The sequence below is a fragment of the Megascapheus bottae genome, chromosome 1 (assembly GCF_031878675.1).
Source record: "Megascapheus bottae isolate mThoBot1 chromosome 1, mThoBot2.hap1, whole genome shotgun sequence".
NCBI lineage: Eukaryota > Metazoa > Chordata > Mammalia > Rodentia > Geomyidae > Megascapheus > Megascapheus bottae.
This window is the reverse complement of record NC_143509.1, coordinates 100,749,001-100,762,556: the sequence shown is the minus strand read 5'-3', so window position 1 is coordinate 100,762,556 and position 13,556 is coordinate 100,749,001. Positions and strand designations below refer to the sequence as shown.

Genomic DNA, 13,556 nt, shown 5'->3' with positions numbered 1-13,556 from the left:
GATAAACTCCTGGTAAACTCCTACTCACCCTGCAATGCCCAGCCTGACTTTGAGGAAGGAAGAGTTCCCTGTATCACCCACGCTGTGCAGATTTCTCCTTCTGCATGCGCTTCTCTACTTTCCCTCTCCCAACGGAATCAAAAAAAGAAAAAGAAGGGGGAAAAAAAGCATTTATGTCATTGAAAAGAAAAATCGACCTGGTCCTTCCACTGCATTCTATTTGTATAAGAGGTCGGAAATTTAAGTTAATCTAAGAACATACCATGTTTCTTCGGCCTTAAAAAGAATGAAAAGCAATATCACAGAACCTCAACCTATGTGTGCACGAGCCAAAGAAGAGAACATTTAGAAGAAAAACAATCTCCTGTCTTCTATAACCAAAACGCACAGAGGAAAAGGCTTTCAAAGCAGCTGTCCCCTCAGACTGGTGGGAGTTGCTGGCCTGACTCCACTCGGGGCCTCGAGTTCTCCCAGGAGGATGAATCCTGTCTTTTCTAGAAGCTTCAGAGGAGAACAGCCTCCTTCCAGGATGCTAAAGTAAGGATCCTTTTGCATCTTGTTGCCCTAAAGCAGTTCTTTCTTATGTCATCCTCAATTGGGGTGGACGGATTAAAGTCAACCCCTCCTAAAGCAACGCGATGAAAGGTATCCCAGGAGGAGGAAGATGTAGAATTGGAGGTGACATCCCATATTGAGAGAGGCCGGGTATCAGGAGTCTCATGCCTGCAGCTGCAGCCTCTTGGGAGGTTGAGGGATGGCCCAGCCTTTTTTTTTTTTTTTTTTTTTTTGTCGGTCATGGGACTTGAACTCTGGGCCTAGGCGCTGTTCCTGAGCTCTCCATCTCAAGGCTACTGCCCTACCTCTTGAACTACAGCCCCACTTCCCATTTTCTAGTGATTAATTCGAGATAATCCCCTGTTCGTTAGCAGCCGGGCTGGCTTTGAACCTGGATCCTCAGATCTCAGTAGCTAGGATGACAGGCGTGAACCACCGCGCCCGGCTCAGTCCCATCCTTTTTGTCTTCTGTTAGTGCTTGAACTCAGGCTCTGCCTCTTAGCTTTTGCACTCAGGACTAGAACTCTGCCACTGGAGCCACACCCTCACGTTTGTGCTTTTTGGTGGGCAATTGAAGAGAAGGGTCTCCCGGGCTTTCTGCTCCGGCTGGCCCAGCCATGATCCCAGGTGTCAGCGCCTCCTGCACCACTAGGATTCTAAGCGGGAGCCTGCTCTCCTCCTCCTCCGCAGCAGTCCCGCCTGCTGGACAGCAAGGGCAGCACGTGGCACGCCAGGGCCTGCTTCGTGGATGGGGGAGTGATGTTCCCTCCCTAGGCTCAGGACAGTTTGTGGTCCACTGCTGGCTCCGCTCAGCCCCCAGTCAGGAACAGAGTGGTTTGATGTGTTCTGCGGTTTCCAGAGGAGGAGGAGGAGAGGGAGGAGGAGGAGGGGGAGGAAGAAAACAGGAGGAGGAAAAGGAGAGGAGGGGGAGGGGGAAGAGGTGTAGGAAGAGGAAGGAGGAGGAGGAGGACAAGGATGAGGATAAGGAGGACAAGGAGGAGAAGGAGAAATCCAGGGGCCGGCTGTGTGATACCCCCACTCAGGCCTCACCAGGGGCCCTGGTATAGCTCATGTAGTTCAGAGCAAGTTGAACCCTGACAAAGCCACCGAGCCTGCGATGCCCTGAAACTCTTGGTGGAAACCAAGAGTAGGGATGCCGTCCTCCTTTGGTTTCCAGCTAACGTAAAGACTGAACACAAAAAGGGAACAAGAAGTGTTCTGTCTGTCTGCATGTGTGGAAATCGACATTTCTAGAGACAGTATTTTTGAGGAGCAGAATGGAAAAGAAGAGAGGCCCTGCACATCAGATCTGGAAACAGCAGTCAACAGCGCAACCTGGGGTGAGGGGCTGCTGCCTCAGTTTCCCCCTTTTGCAACAGAAGCTGTAGGGCTGCCCTCTTGAACCTGCCCTTCCCAGAATAAACCAGGCCACGTCACAGTGCTGCTGGTTTCTTTGGCACTGATGTCCCTTTCCCCGGGGACACACCCTATCTCCTTGCCTTGACTCGTATGTGCTCAGGAGTGAACCCAATATTTGAGTCTATTTCTCTTTTCATCCATTTCTCAGACTACCCAAGAGGGGGGAGGAAAACAAGAAAAGAAGGAATCTATCACCTCTACCCACTTCTGCAGGGGTTTTTAAATCTTCCAGAAAGTTGCATACAAACATCACGTCCGCCTGCCTGCCAGCCTGCCAGCAAACTCAAGTCGCTTCTAAATGTTCTGCACTGCAGATATTTTAGGAGCAATTTTTAAGTGGCTACACAGCAGCAGGAACCTCACAGAAGAAATGAGGGGAAGTATTTCCAAGAGGTTTGGGGGGGGTTGTCCCAAATAAATTTCAATGCCATGCATGTCTTCAGGAGCCAAATGCTTAACCTCTCCCTTTAATTCATTGTGCATTTCCACCACATGCTTGAGATGCACTAGTCCTGCTTGCATTTTCCAGTGAATCTCCATGATGAATGTCTTGGTCCTGCTATGGACACGATGAGATGAGTTAGTTGGGCTCTGACTTCAGGAAGCCATCTCTACACCAAGACCATATCGGTTCCACTGTGATAAAACAATCTGTGTACAGTTAAGAGAAAACACCTTGTTGCAAAAATAAGTCTCAAAGTTTAAGCCCAGCATAGCTTGACAAAATGAACTTGAGTGGCCGACAGATCTGATTTCACATCACCTGTGTCCAAAACAAGCAAAGTGGGGGTGTTCTCCTGTCACCTCAGCTACTTGGGAGGCAGAAACAGGAAGATCATAATTTGAGACCAGCTCAAGTGAAAGCAAGAGACCCTAGCCAAGGACAAGGCATGTGGCTCAGATGCTACAGCACTTGCCTAGCAAGCACAAGGTCCTGAGTTCAATCCCTAGTATAAGTTTCACAGAAACTGTTTGCCCCAGAAAACCACGCCTTGTGACAAAGGCTCTTCCAAAGCATGGCGCTTTGTTTAACTAGCTTTTTGCTAATACTTCAATTAACTTCTCACATGACAAAGAATGTTCCATAGTTCTTTGTGCCCAGTATTGTCCCTCTTATGTCAACCATCTCTGAGGGAGAGAGACACAGACAGACAGACAGACAGACAGACAGACAGACAGAGGGAGGGAGGGAGAGGTTTTCTCTGGGGAGCCACATAACATCTAGTATCCTTTCTTCCTTGGAAGAAGAAGTCTGTTGAAATTCTTGTGAAGAACAGCCAGTGAGTTCACTTGGCTCCTTTATAAATAACAGCAGCTCTGCTGGGCTCGTCATGTTCTTTATTCAGAACATAATCTGGCTCTCTTGGTGGGTGCTGGTGTACAGCTTGGAAATTCACCTCTCTCTCAAATTCCTGCCCATTCAAGTTCAGTGCGGGAGGGCCGAAGTCCTTTCATGTAGCTCCCAAGAGTTCCAAAACTCTCTGCCACTGGCTTGGGTCAATGGCATGGCATGCGTCACATGCCACGGGCCACATGTCTGTCCACGAGGACTTAGGAATGCCCACACTGTTTGCTTAGGCCTTGTCCCCTGCTTGCCATCCAGGGCAAAGGCAAGACAAGGGCGATGAGGAAACAGACGCTGGAGAGACAAACCCTAAAGGTTCGCCACATCCCAGCTCTTGAGGGCATTTCTTCTGTGCCTCAGGAAGCCATTGCCTCACAGTCTAAGTTCGCTCATGGCTAAAATAAGCAAGAAGCAGCATCTTGCTGCTTGGTGGGAAGGATCAAAGGAGACCACATTTGAAGGGGTGAACAGGGGGAGGGCCAGGGATCCCAGGACCTGCCGGGAGCTGCTCAGAGACCGCCAGTGGGACAGTGGATCTGACGCCAGCACCGAGGGGAGGCAACTGGGATAAGCTCTTAGGAGCTGCCAGAACTATGTCCCCATCTATCAGGGCAGTCGACATGTTCAATCAGGAAGAAAGAGGACCCGTCAAAGCAATAGACGTGCTACGAGGGACCACCACTGCGTGCAGTGAGACAATGGGCCCCGGCTCTCACTCCCAGAACACTGCAGTGCTGAGAATGTAGGAGCACTGAAGGGGTGGCACTCAGTGAATACAGGGGTGCATGAATGAATGAACGAACGAACTAACAGACATGGCCCTCAGTCCAGTGGTATACATGTTCTCTAATATAGGCATGTGCACACACACACACACACAGTATGGTAGAACTTTCTGTCCAGGTTTTGAGCAATGGCGAAAGATACTTAAGGGTACTTGTACCCAAACTCCTACCTCCAAATCTCTCGAGACTCTTTGAGGATCTCTAAACTGCATTCTTTTTCTGGAATGTATCTGGATTCATATCATGTATATGTTTAGAGGCACATAGGTATTGCCCGGGCCCTTGGGTTTCTCTCCTAAGAGTAACCTCCGTTGGTCCCACTGTGTGTGAGTGCCTCGAAACTTGTAGAATGTGTCATGTCCCAGTGTATTTTAGATCCCATTTGCACATGTGAGAGAAAACATGCAGCCCTGGCGTCTCTGAGCTTGGCTTACCTCACTTCACACGGTATGTTCTAAGTCCCTCCATCTCCCCGCAAATGACATATTATTATTCTAATAGCTGTACAAAATTCCATTGTCTACACTGCTTCTTGAGCCCCTCGGCATCTCCTGTGTTTCTGCTGGGGAGATATTTCTTCACTTTTTAAGTACTGCCTTAGAGAGTTATTTACCCATGTATCCTAGTCATTGTTATAACAAAGTCTACGCAAAGTCTACATGCCTCTCACTTTCCTATGGGGAATGTGTTGGTGGCTAAGACAGGTCCTCTGGCCTTACCTCGTACAACGTCTTACACTGGACTATGAGGACAGAGAGATCTTAAATGAAGTCTTTTGCTCAGAATACCAAACTAGAATGCTGGCAGGGTTAGAGTTAAGATGGAAAGGGCTATGTTAGAGGAAATATATCAAATACTCACTGGAGCCCTGTAGTGGCATCCGTTCTGGAATGAAGGACCAGTTGAGAATGGAAGTTCCTTAAATTATTGAAATGCTTTTGCCTTATTTTTAAAGCATACTTGGAAAGCTTGGAGATTCTTATTTGCCCAGTTACCTTCCAGATCCGTTAGTCCTGCCTCCTCCACTCACCGTGTCCCCCAGAAGGAACCGGCGTGTACAAGACCCCTCCCACCACTGGCATTATGGCAACTCATTTCAGCGACATCTCACCCTATGGACTTGAAGGCTTAACTCCCAGCCTGCCTGAAACTTCCTCTGATTTTCATTGGCTCTTCTCCAAAGGCAACCTCATCCCTCTCCTTCACAATTTTCTTTCAGCTTCAGTCCCATGGTTCATCCATTCAATGAAATTCTCGCTGGTTTGTTAAATCCCTTGACACCCTCCCGTTTTGTGGCCACTGTGGTCCCCAGCACTCAGGAGCAACAAACCCTTGGCCTTCTTTCCCCTGTGGCTCATCTCTGCCAGAAAGTGGCAGAGAACTACCATAGACCCCTGGAGGCCACTCTCACCCAGACGCTGCACATGGCACTCCAATGCTACCATGTTGCTCCGGACAGCTTGTTCTTGGGAGGTCCATTCAGCCCTCCTCCACACATCACCTCAACAAAGGATGAGAGCTACCTCCTGTTTGATGGCCCAGATCACCCAATCAAGTACCACCTTCCTGTCTCAGTCCATCCCCTTCCTCCGTCCTGTTACAAAAGAGAACGTGTTCATAACAGAAGTCAGTGCTGGTATTCATTCTCTTCATACAAGTCCAGGTCTTCCCTCTGCTTCCCTCTGCCAGCCATCTGCATTTGTCCAATGGTGCCACAGCTTTAGCCCTAAAAGTCCCCTGTCCCAGAAAGCCCAAGCCATTCACACTCAAACATCACAAATAACCCCCTAATCCCCTTTCTCCCGAATAGGCACACTCGTTCTGAGTCGATGCATTAGTGAACAACTGTGTCCATGTCTCTTTGTTAAATAATACCATCACGTCTACAGAATCCAAACTTCTTGCAAGAGTGCTGGATCCGTGTGTCTCGAGTCAGACAGTTAATGTTAGAATCGCATGGGAAAGGTCACCAGATGACATGTGAGCTCTATCCCCACAGGGGAAGACTGCAGGTCAAAGATCAAAGTCAATTAAATATTTAACTTAAAAAAAATCCAGGTGAGGAGCCAGGTAGCAGATGCTCACACTGTAATGTGTAATGTGTGTGTAATGCTAACTACCCAAGAGTCTGATATCTGAGGATCAAAGTTGGAAGCCAGCCTGGGCAGGAAAATCCATGAGACTCATATCCAATTAGCCACCAAAAACCTAGAAGTAGAGTTGTGGCCCAAATGATAGATAACTTGAGTAAAAAGGTGCTCAGGCCCTGAGTTCAAGCCCCAAGACTGGGAAAGAAAAATGAGGTCTTTCCTCTAAATACCCATCTAAGGAAAGATATTAAAAAATGGTCAAGTAAAAAAGCAATATAAACTCTAGCTCAATGATGAAAAATCTTCTAGGTAAAGAAGCAGAGCTAAAAAGGAGAGAGTGAAGACAGAAAAATCATGTCTGAGCAAATGTCCCAAGCCCTGGAGAATTTCCAGGGTAGCATGAGAGGCACCCAGAGGGAAACGTTACCACCACTGCTACTGGGTGGTAGCAAAGGCTTGAGGTCCAGGAAGGCAACAGAACAGGAAATGACTGCCATAAGGAAGACAACCCAGCTGGGCAGCAGCGACTCATGACTGTAATCCTAGCTACTTAGGAGGCTGAGACCCTGTCTTCTCGTCGACCTTACTCGTCATCCTCGATCCAGGGGAAATGATCCCACCCCCATTCCCACAGATCCATGTACCCCACAACTGTGCTGTCAAAAGTTCCAGGAGACAGAGAAGGGCTGTGGCCCTGGGTCCGGGATCCTGGCGTCCCTGCTCTCCCACGAACTTGCAGAGGATCCCTCAGCACACTGGCTATCCAGGCCACGCCTCCCTTCCCCCCCCAAGGGACAGCAGGATAAGAGCACAGAGCTGAGCCCAGCGAGGAGCACGGTGCTGCTATTCTGTTCAACTTTGTCTTTAAAAGGCAGAGGCAAATTCATGATTAAGCTTGGTGATATGAATATCATATCACCCCAGGATAATAATAGGCCAGAACTGTGACTACAAACTGACACGCTACTCCTGTTATACCCGAATCTAGCCAGCTGGGCTAGAATCTAGACACTTTGTGGTGATCCTGAGCAATTGGTGGTATGTGGTGGGGGTTTTGTTGCCATTCCAAGTTTTCGTTAGTTCCTGGGACTGTTTGAATCCCATGTTAATAGCAGGAATCCTTATTTAGAATGTCAGGCTCTCCTGGGTCACATTTTTCACCATAGATGGTCTGGGATGAGGAATGTGGAGATTAGGTAATATACGTACTTGAAAATGGATTTGCACTTAGGGAGACTCGTTCCCAGCAGCATTACGCATTCACTTACCAGGATGTACTAAGTCAGAGGGCTTGGCTCAGATTCTATAAACAAAACCAGGTTTTGACAATTGGGGAAAGATTCCAAGCGTGAAGGATACAGGTTCCTCAACGGAGCAAAAGTATGCTTTACCCTAGCTGCCCACTGTTAAGGAACAATATAGCTTCCGGCATGTCATAAGAAAGGCTGTCTGCCGGGCACAGTGGCTCAACCCTGCAATCCCACCTACCTGAGAAGTGGAAGCGGATAGGACTGTGGTTCAACGATAGCAAGGGCAAAAAAAAACAAGCTGAAACTTCAGACTATCAGAAAAATAAAGCACAAAACTCCAAGGATACGGCCGAGTAAGTGTGAGGTCCTCAGTGCAAAGAGGAGAGAGAAAGGGGGAAGGAAGCAAGGAAGGGAGGGAGGAAGGGAAAGAGAAAAGGAAGGAGGAAAAGGGAGAGAGTTGTCACATAAAATAGTTTATCCAAGCCAAAACACAAATGACCAGACTCTGGGACCACAGACAATAAATTATCATGTGTCATGTGTACCCATGAAGAGGGCACACATGCTTTTTCCAGACACAAGACAGAGGAGGTGGTGTGAAGTCCACAGACATAATCACACATAAAAAAATGACTTCAGTGGGTACTGGTGGCTCAAGCCTATAATCCTAGCTACTCAGAAGGCTGAGAACTCTGAGTACTGCAGTTCAAAGCCAGCCCAGGCAAGAAAGTCTGTGAGACTCTTATCTTCCGTAAACCACCCCAAAACCAGAAGTGGAACTATGGCTCAAAGTGGTAAAGCACTATCCTTGACAAGAAAATAAAATGCTCAGAGATAGCTCCTAAGCCATAAGTTTAACCCCAACAACAATAATAACAACAACATAAACCAGAATAAGTTAAAGTAAATTTAAATACAGCACTTAAACACAACTGTACTAGCTCAATAGGAATGTCCTAAGATTAGAATGTCTCCATTTTACTACCCAGGTTCACGGTCAATAATAGTCTCTAAAGAACAAGGAGACTTTTACTAAAAGCTCTTTATTCAAGTTGCACATGAATGTTGTACATCATGTTTCCTTCCACAGAAATTCAAAGGACTTTGAGAAAGGGTGTTAAAGCAGGTAAGGAGGAGGTCTTCTCTGATTAGTGAGTATGCCATGAGGATAGAATTTTGGGAGACAAGAGAGCTAGCTTTAATTGTGTTTTTGTTTTTTGGGGTTTGGTTTGTTTTGTTTTGTTTTGTTTTTTTTTTTGCCAGCCCTGGGCCTTGAGCTCAGGGCCTGAGCACTGTCCTTGGACTTTCTCAAGGCTAGAACTCTACCACTGGAGCCACAGCACCACTTCTGGCTTTTTTCTATGCATGTGGTACCGAGGAATTGAACCCGGGTCTTCATGCATGCTAGGTAAGCACTCCACACTAGGCCAAACTCCCGGCCCACTTTGATTGGTTTTTAAGCATATGTGGTAGTCTTGCTTGGCTCACCCCATCCACAGGTACATAACTGAGTGTTTTCCAGACTGATGAAGTCGTATGGATCTTTCCTCTTTCTGCTGGAAGATTGCTGGGACTTGGTTGTGAGGTGTGCCTTGGTAAGCGATTTCCCTAATCTTTGGTCTCCAACTGAAAGGAAATCTACATGTAGTTCTATAAAATGTATCTTTAGGCTGTAGGTAATGGCCACACACAAACCCGGGCAAAGCTGTGGGGACCTAGAAATGACCTTGAGGTTCTCCTGGCATAGACTGGTCGCAGGCACAGGTGTGCTTTCCTGGGATCCAGCCCTACCAGGTGTGGCTTGATGCAAGCCACAGCTCTCAGGTTGCTCCTGGGAATAATGGAATCGCCTGACAAGGGAGTGAATGACTGCTTACCCAGGTCACAGCCTAACAGCTGCTCCCTGCGTCTCCCTGGCTTTGAAAAGTTCCCCCTCACACACTCTAACCGTCTCCACTCTCTCCACAGGAATGACATGCCAGGCCCGAAGTTCCTACATCACCAGTGAGATCCTGTGGGGTTACCGGTTCACGCCCGTCCTGACGCTGGAGGACGGCTTCTACGAGGTTGACTACAACAGCTTCCACGAGACCTACGAGACCAGTACCCCATCCCTTAGCGCCAAAGAGCTGGCCGAGCTGGCCAGCAGGGCAGAGCTGCCCTTGAGTTGGTCTGTGTCCAGCAAACTCAACCAACATGCAGAACTGGAGACAGAAGAGGAGGAGAAGAACCTTGAAGAGCAAACAGAAAGGAATGGTGATGTGGCAAACCTAGAAAATGAATCCAAAGTGTAGCCCCCGCCCCGTGGGTGATCCATTCTCCACCCCAGACACCACACCTCCTTGTCTCATTCCCTTGCTTCTCTGTCTTGGGCTCGCTCTCTCGCTCTCTCTCACACACACTCGCGCTCTCTCTTTCTCTTACTTTGACCTTTACTTAATTTAATTTCAACATTACTAGAGGACAAATCGTCAAGGTGTAAAATTTCTACCTGCCCTCTTTCAGTTGTTTAGACTGACAAGTAGACATGGATTTGGCGAAGATGCAACATACTGTCATTTATCCTCCAGGCTGGGTCTTACACTCCCCAAATGACACTCAGCTCTTAGAGCTTCCAGCCTCTTCCCTACACGTAGCGTGCGACTCAGATCCACTCAGAATAGGTGTCCGGAGGTTTTATCTGGCTCTGACAAGGAAGGTCTCTAGTGCCTAATTATCATGCAGTGAGTCTAGGTTATCACCCTCAGTTATACAGATCCTAATGTATCTCATCTATTACAGAGCAGGTGCTTGCCCACGCGGGCATGGTAAGACTAGGACCCAGATAAGCAGAAGACAAACCACTGTACATATATATATGCCTTATGTAATTACTTTCTTTTGAGCATTAGTAATAACGTCCAGCATGTACAAAAAGTACTATAGAACAGAACTTCTAAATATTGTACATAGATGTATCATGAATGTAGTTTTAGAAATATATATATAACTTTAGAAATAAGAAGAAAAAAGGTAAGAAAAATGTACAGTAGGTATTTCTGTTTTGAGATCTGTGTTTTCTATCTTATTTTGTTCCCTTTGATGGCTGGCCCTTTACTGCATGGCCTTTGTTCTGGGTCCCAGACTGATAACTGTTTGGACACCTCTCTATCTCCTTGCTGACCCTTTTGTTCAATCTAATAAGCCATAGATCTAGGGGCAGATGGCAAGACATACCACCCAAATGCTCATACACTGTGAACGCTTACATCGTTTAAAGATAACAAGGGCTTCACTGACTTGCATGGGAGACAATATCAGACACAAAGTTTTCCAGCACACTGCTGATCATACTTCAGTGCTTGTCTTGTAAGCTCTGGCCCTTTGGAGTTCAATAGTTTAGGAAAGTTTTCTGCAAAACCATTAGCTTTCCAGCTGTCCCACTCCTACATGAGCAACTACTGAGTGTTCAAATGAGATATGTTAAGTTAGCAGAAACTGATGTGAATATAAAGCCAAGCGATTCAGGAAACATGAGTGAGTACCACATGTTAGAACTGTTGAGCTCTCACACTTCTTATTCCTTCTGGCACTCTAAGAAGGAGAGCTTGCCTGTCCTTGAGGGATTAGACATGAGCATTTTTTGCAATTTTTTGTTGTCCTTCTATTTCTTCTTTTAAAATTACAAATTGACCACAGTTCAGTAATCAAAGATGAGATCCACAGTCTTAGTGAGAGTCGAAGAAATACTTCTAAAGTGTGTCACTGTTTAAATGTCAAATCCAAAACGTCTCTCCATGAAGAGAAAGAAAACAACAACAACAAAAGAGGTAGACTTCATTCGTTTTAATCTACACAGAGGAAGGAAGGAAGGAGAGATGGAGGGAGGGAGGGAGGGAAGGAAGGAAGGAAGATGAAGAAAACAAGGGAAGGAGGGAGACAAGATGGGAGGGAGAGGAGGAGGGAGGAGCAAAGGAGGGAGTGGGTACTAAAAATCCAAATTTCAAAATAGAAAATGTAAGGAAAGCAAAGAGAATCTTGGAGAAAACCTCAGGGGCAGGTGGAGATTTTGCACTGTAACAAATCTCCCCCACTCATCTTGCATTTATAGACTGTTTGTTCTTTGACACAATTGTCCATCATAAATATTCATTGACTGGATCCAAGTTTCTTTTCAGCTCCTACAGCTGTGTGCAGTTTGAGACTTTGTGCCATTCAGGTCAAAGAGCTCAAACGATAGCTGTTCCTCTGTGTTTCCCTTACTGTCCCTGCCCAGACTTCCTAGGCCTTTTGCAATAGTTTGGGGGGACCTTGTCAACTAAGAAGGATGCCCCAGAGGTGAGGAGAGGGACCATCTTGACCACCAGAGTCTCTGTCTCCAGCCACAGGGAGCCTGCCTCAGGAGTCCGCCTTCTGACAACGTGGAGCCAGAGCCGTTGGCTGTAGCCCTTTGCAGCCTGCCAGCATTTGTTTGGGGCATGGATTACCTGTGTTGAGTCATCTCTCCACTCCCTTCACTCTAAGCAGGAAGCAGCGGAGGAGGAAAGAGCCCATGCACTTCCTGTGTGGCTGTGGGAAAGCCACAGCTGACCTGGCTCTGGTCCTAGGAGGCCCCTTGGCTTGGGTGCCCACTAGAGCTGCAGGGCAGGGTGTGGGCAGCACAAAACTATATGGAATGGGCCTGGGGATGTCCACTAATTTCACTCCTGAAGACTCATTAGATCTCAACAAATCCACGCCTGTGGGGTTTCGAGGGCAAACGCGCCCCTCTACTGCACTGGGAGTGCAGCGTGGGAGTGCAGCGTGGGGCCTGCTCGCTTCTTGCCTTTAGCACAACTGGAGAAGAGTCTGGCGACGCCTGGGTTGCCACAGGTGCCAGTTCCGTGTCCGTGAAAAGGCACCTGGCTAGGAGGTCGTCTGGGCTTTTGCAGAATTCTGGTATCCATGTAGTTGGAGCCAGAACTGGAACCAAATCTCGTTTTTGTAATGTGAGCTCTGAATCTTTCAAGAGAATGTTCCTGAAAGACCTTTTATTAGAACGTCTCTATCAAACATGTCTATTTTTCTACAGTTATTGAGAATACGGTTTAACAGTGTATTTTGTGTCAATTGTTACCATTTGGGAAGTTCATTAAGACTGAATTTTCTAAGCAGTAGTGAGTGGGATTTTTCATTAAGACAGCTTAACAAAATTGACCCATAGTTTCTCTTTGTTGTACTACAACTCCCAGTCTTCTACTACCCCTGAAGTCACTCCATTAGCAAACCAAGTGCTCGGACTATAAATAAGTCTATCTGAACCTGGAAGAAAAGAGTAAGTAATGATGATAACTCTCTGCTTGCTACTCTGGTCTGTCTGGTGGCCTTGTCCACTAAGCATGCTGGGACTCATGGGCCAGATCTGAACTTTGACTAGGGGATGATGGTTTGCCAAGCTAACAGTCAAGCTCTCCTAAGAAAAGGAGCAGGCAGAGCTGGAAGTATAATCTTCCAGTGGGCCTCTGAGACTCTTAGGTTTCTCCCTTCTACCCAACCCACTGTGCTCCCCATGGGAAGAGTACCTATTCTTTTATAGATCAATTTCACGTAACCACTAAACTGTTTATGTTTGGAGCTGTCCCCCTGGCAATGATACTCTTGGCATTAACATATATATATATATATATATATACATATTTTTTTTTCGATTGTGGGGCTTGAACTCGGGCCTGGCGTTGTCCCTGAGCTCTTCAGCTCAAGGCTACCATCCTACCCCCTTGAACCAAGTGCCAGTTCCCATTTTCTGGTGGTTAATTGGAGATAAGAGTCTCACAGTCCCTAGGGCCAGGGCTGGCTTTGAACCACAATCCTCAGATCTCAGCCTCCTGTATAGCCGGGATTAGGCATTAACATATTGACCACTATTTTTCTGTCAGCTCAATGCCATTCCATTTCTTCATAATGTCGCATTCCAGCCTGACAGAACTGGAATGACATACAGTCACTCAATGCTTATGAAATGTTATTCTCCTTCCTTTCTCCTCCCTCTTTCCCCCTTCTGCTTTCTCCAGTTCTCTAGCTTCAAATCTATTGATTTAATTCAGCCTCTTAGGTTCCCTAAGAGAAATCTAGCTACTGACTCTAAAATCATCAA

At 46.9% G+C, this 13,556-nt stretch overlaps 1 protein-coding gene across 2 annotated transcripts in view; it reads left to right on the top strand.

The window, feature by feature from the left end:
• Window positions 1–10,363, top strand: part of Kcnj6 (potassium inwardly rectifying channel subfamily J member 6) — a 193,922-nt gene extending 183,559 nt beyond the window's left edge. The window contains exon 4 of one of the 2 annotated variants that reach the window (XM_090349303.1): window positions 9,413–10,363. In XM_090349303.1, coding sequence (XP_090205429.1) covers window positions 9,413–9,738 — 326 coding nt within the window. In that variant the 3' untranslated portion in view covers window positions 9,739–10,363. Of the gene's footprint in view, window positions 1–1,732; window positions 2,398–9,412 lie in introns of those variants that run through there. The other variant, XM_090349305.1, reaches the window with a different exon arrangement.
• Window positions 10,364–13,556: the final 3,193 nt, after the last annotated feature.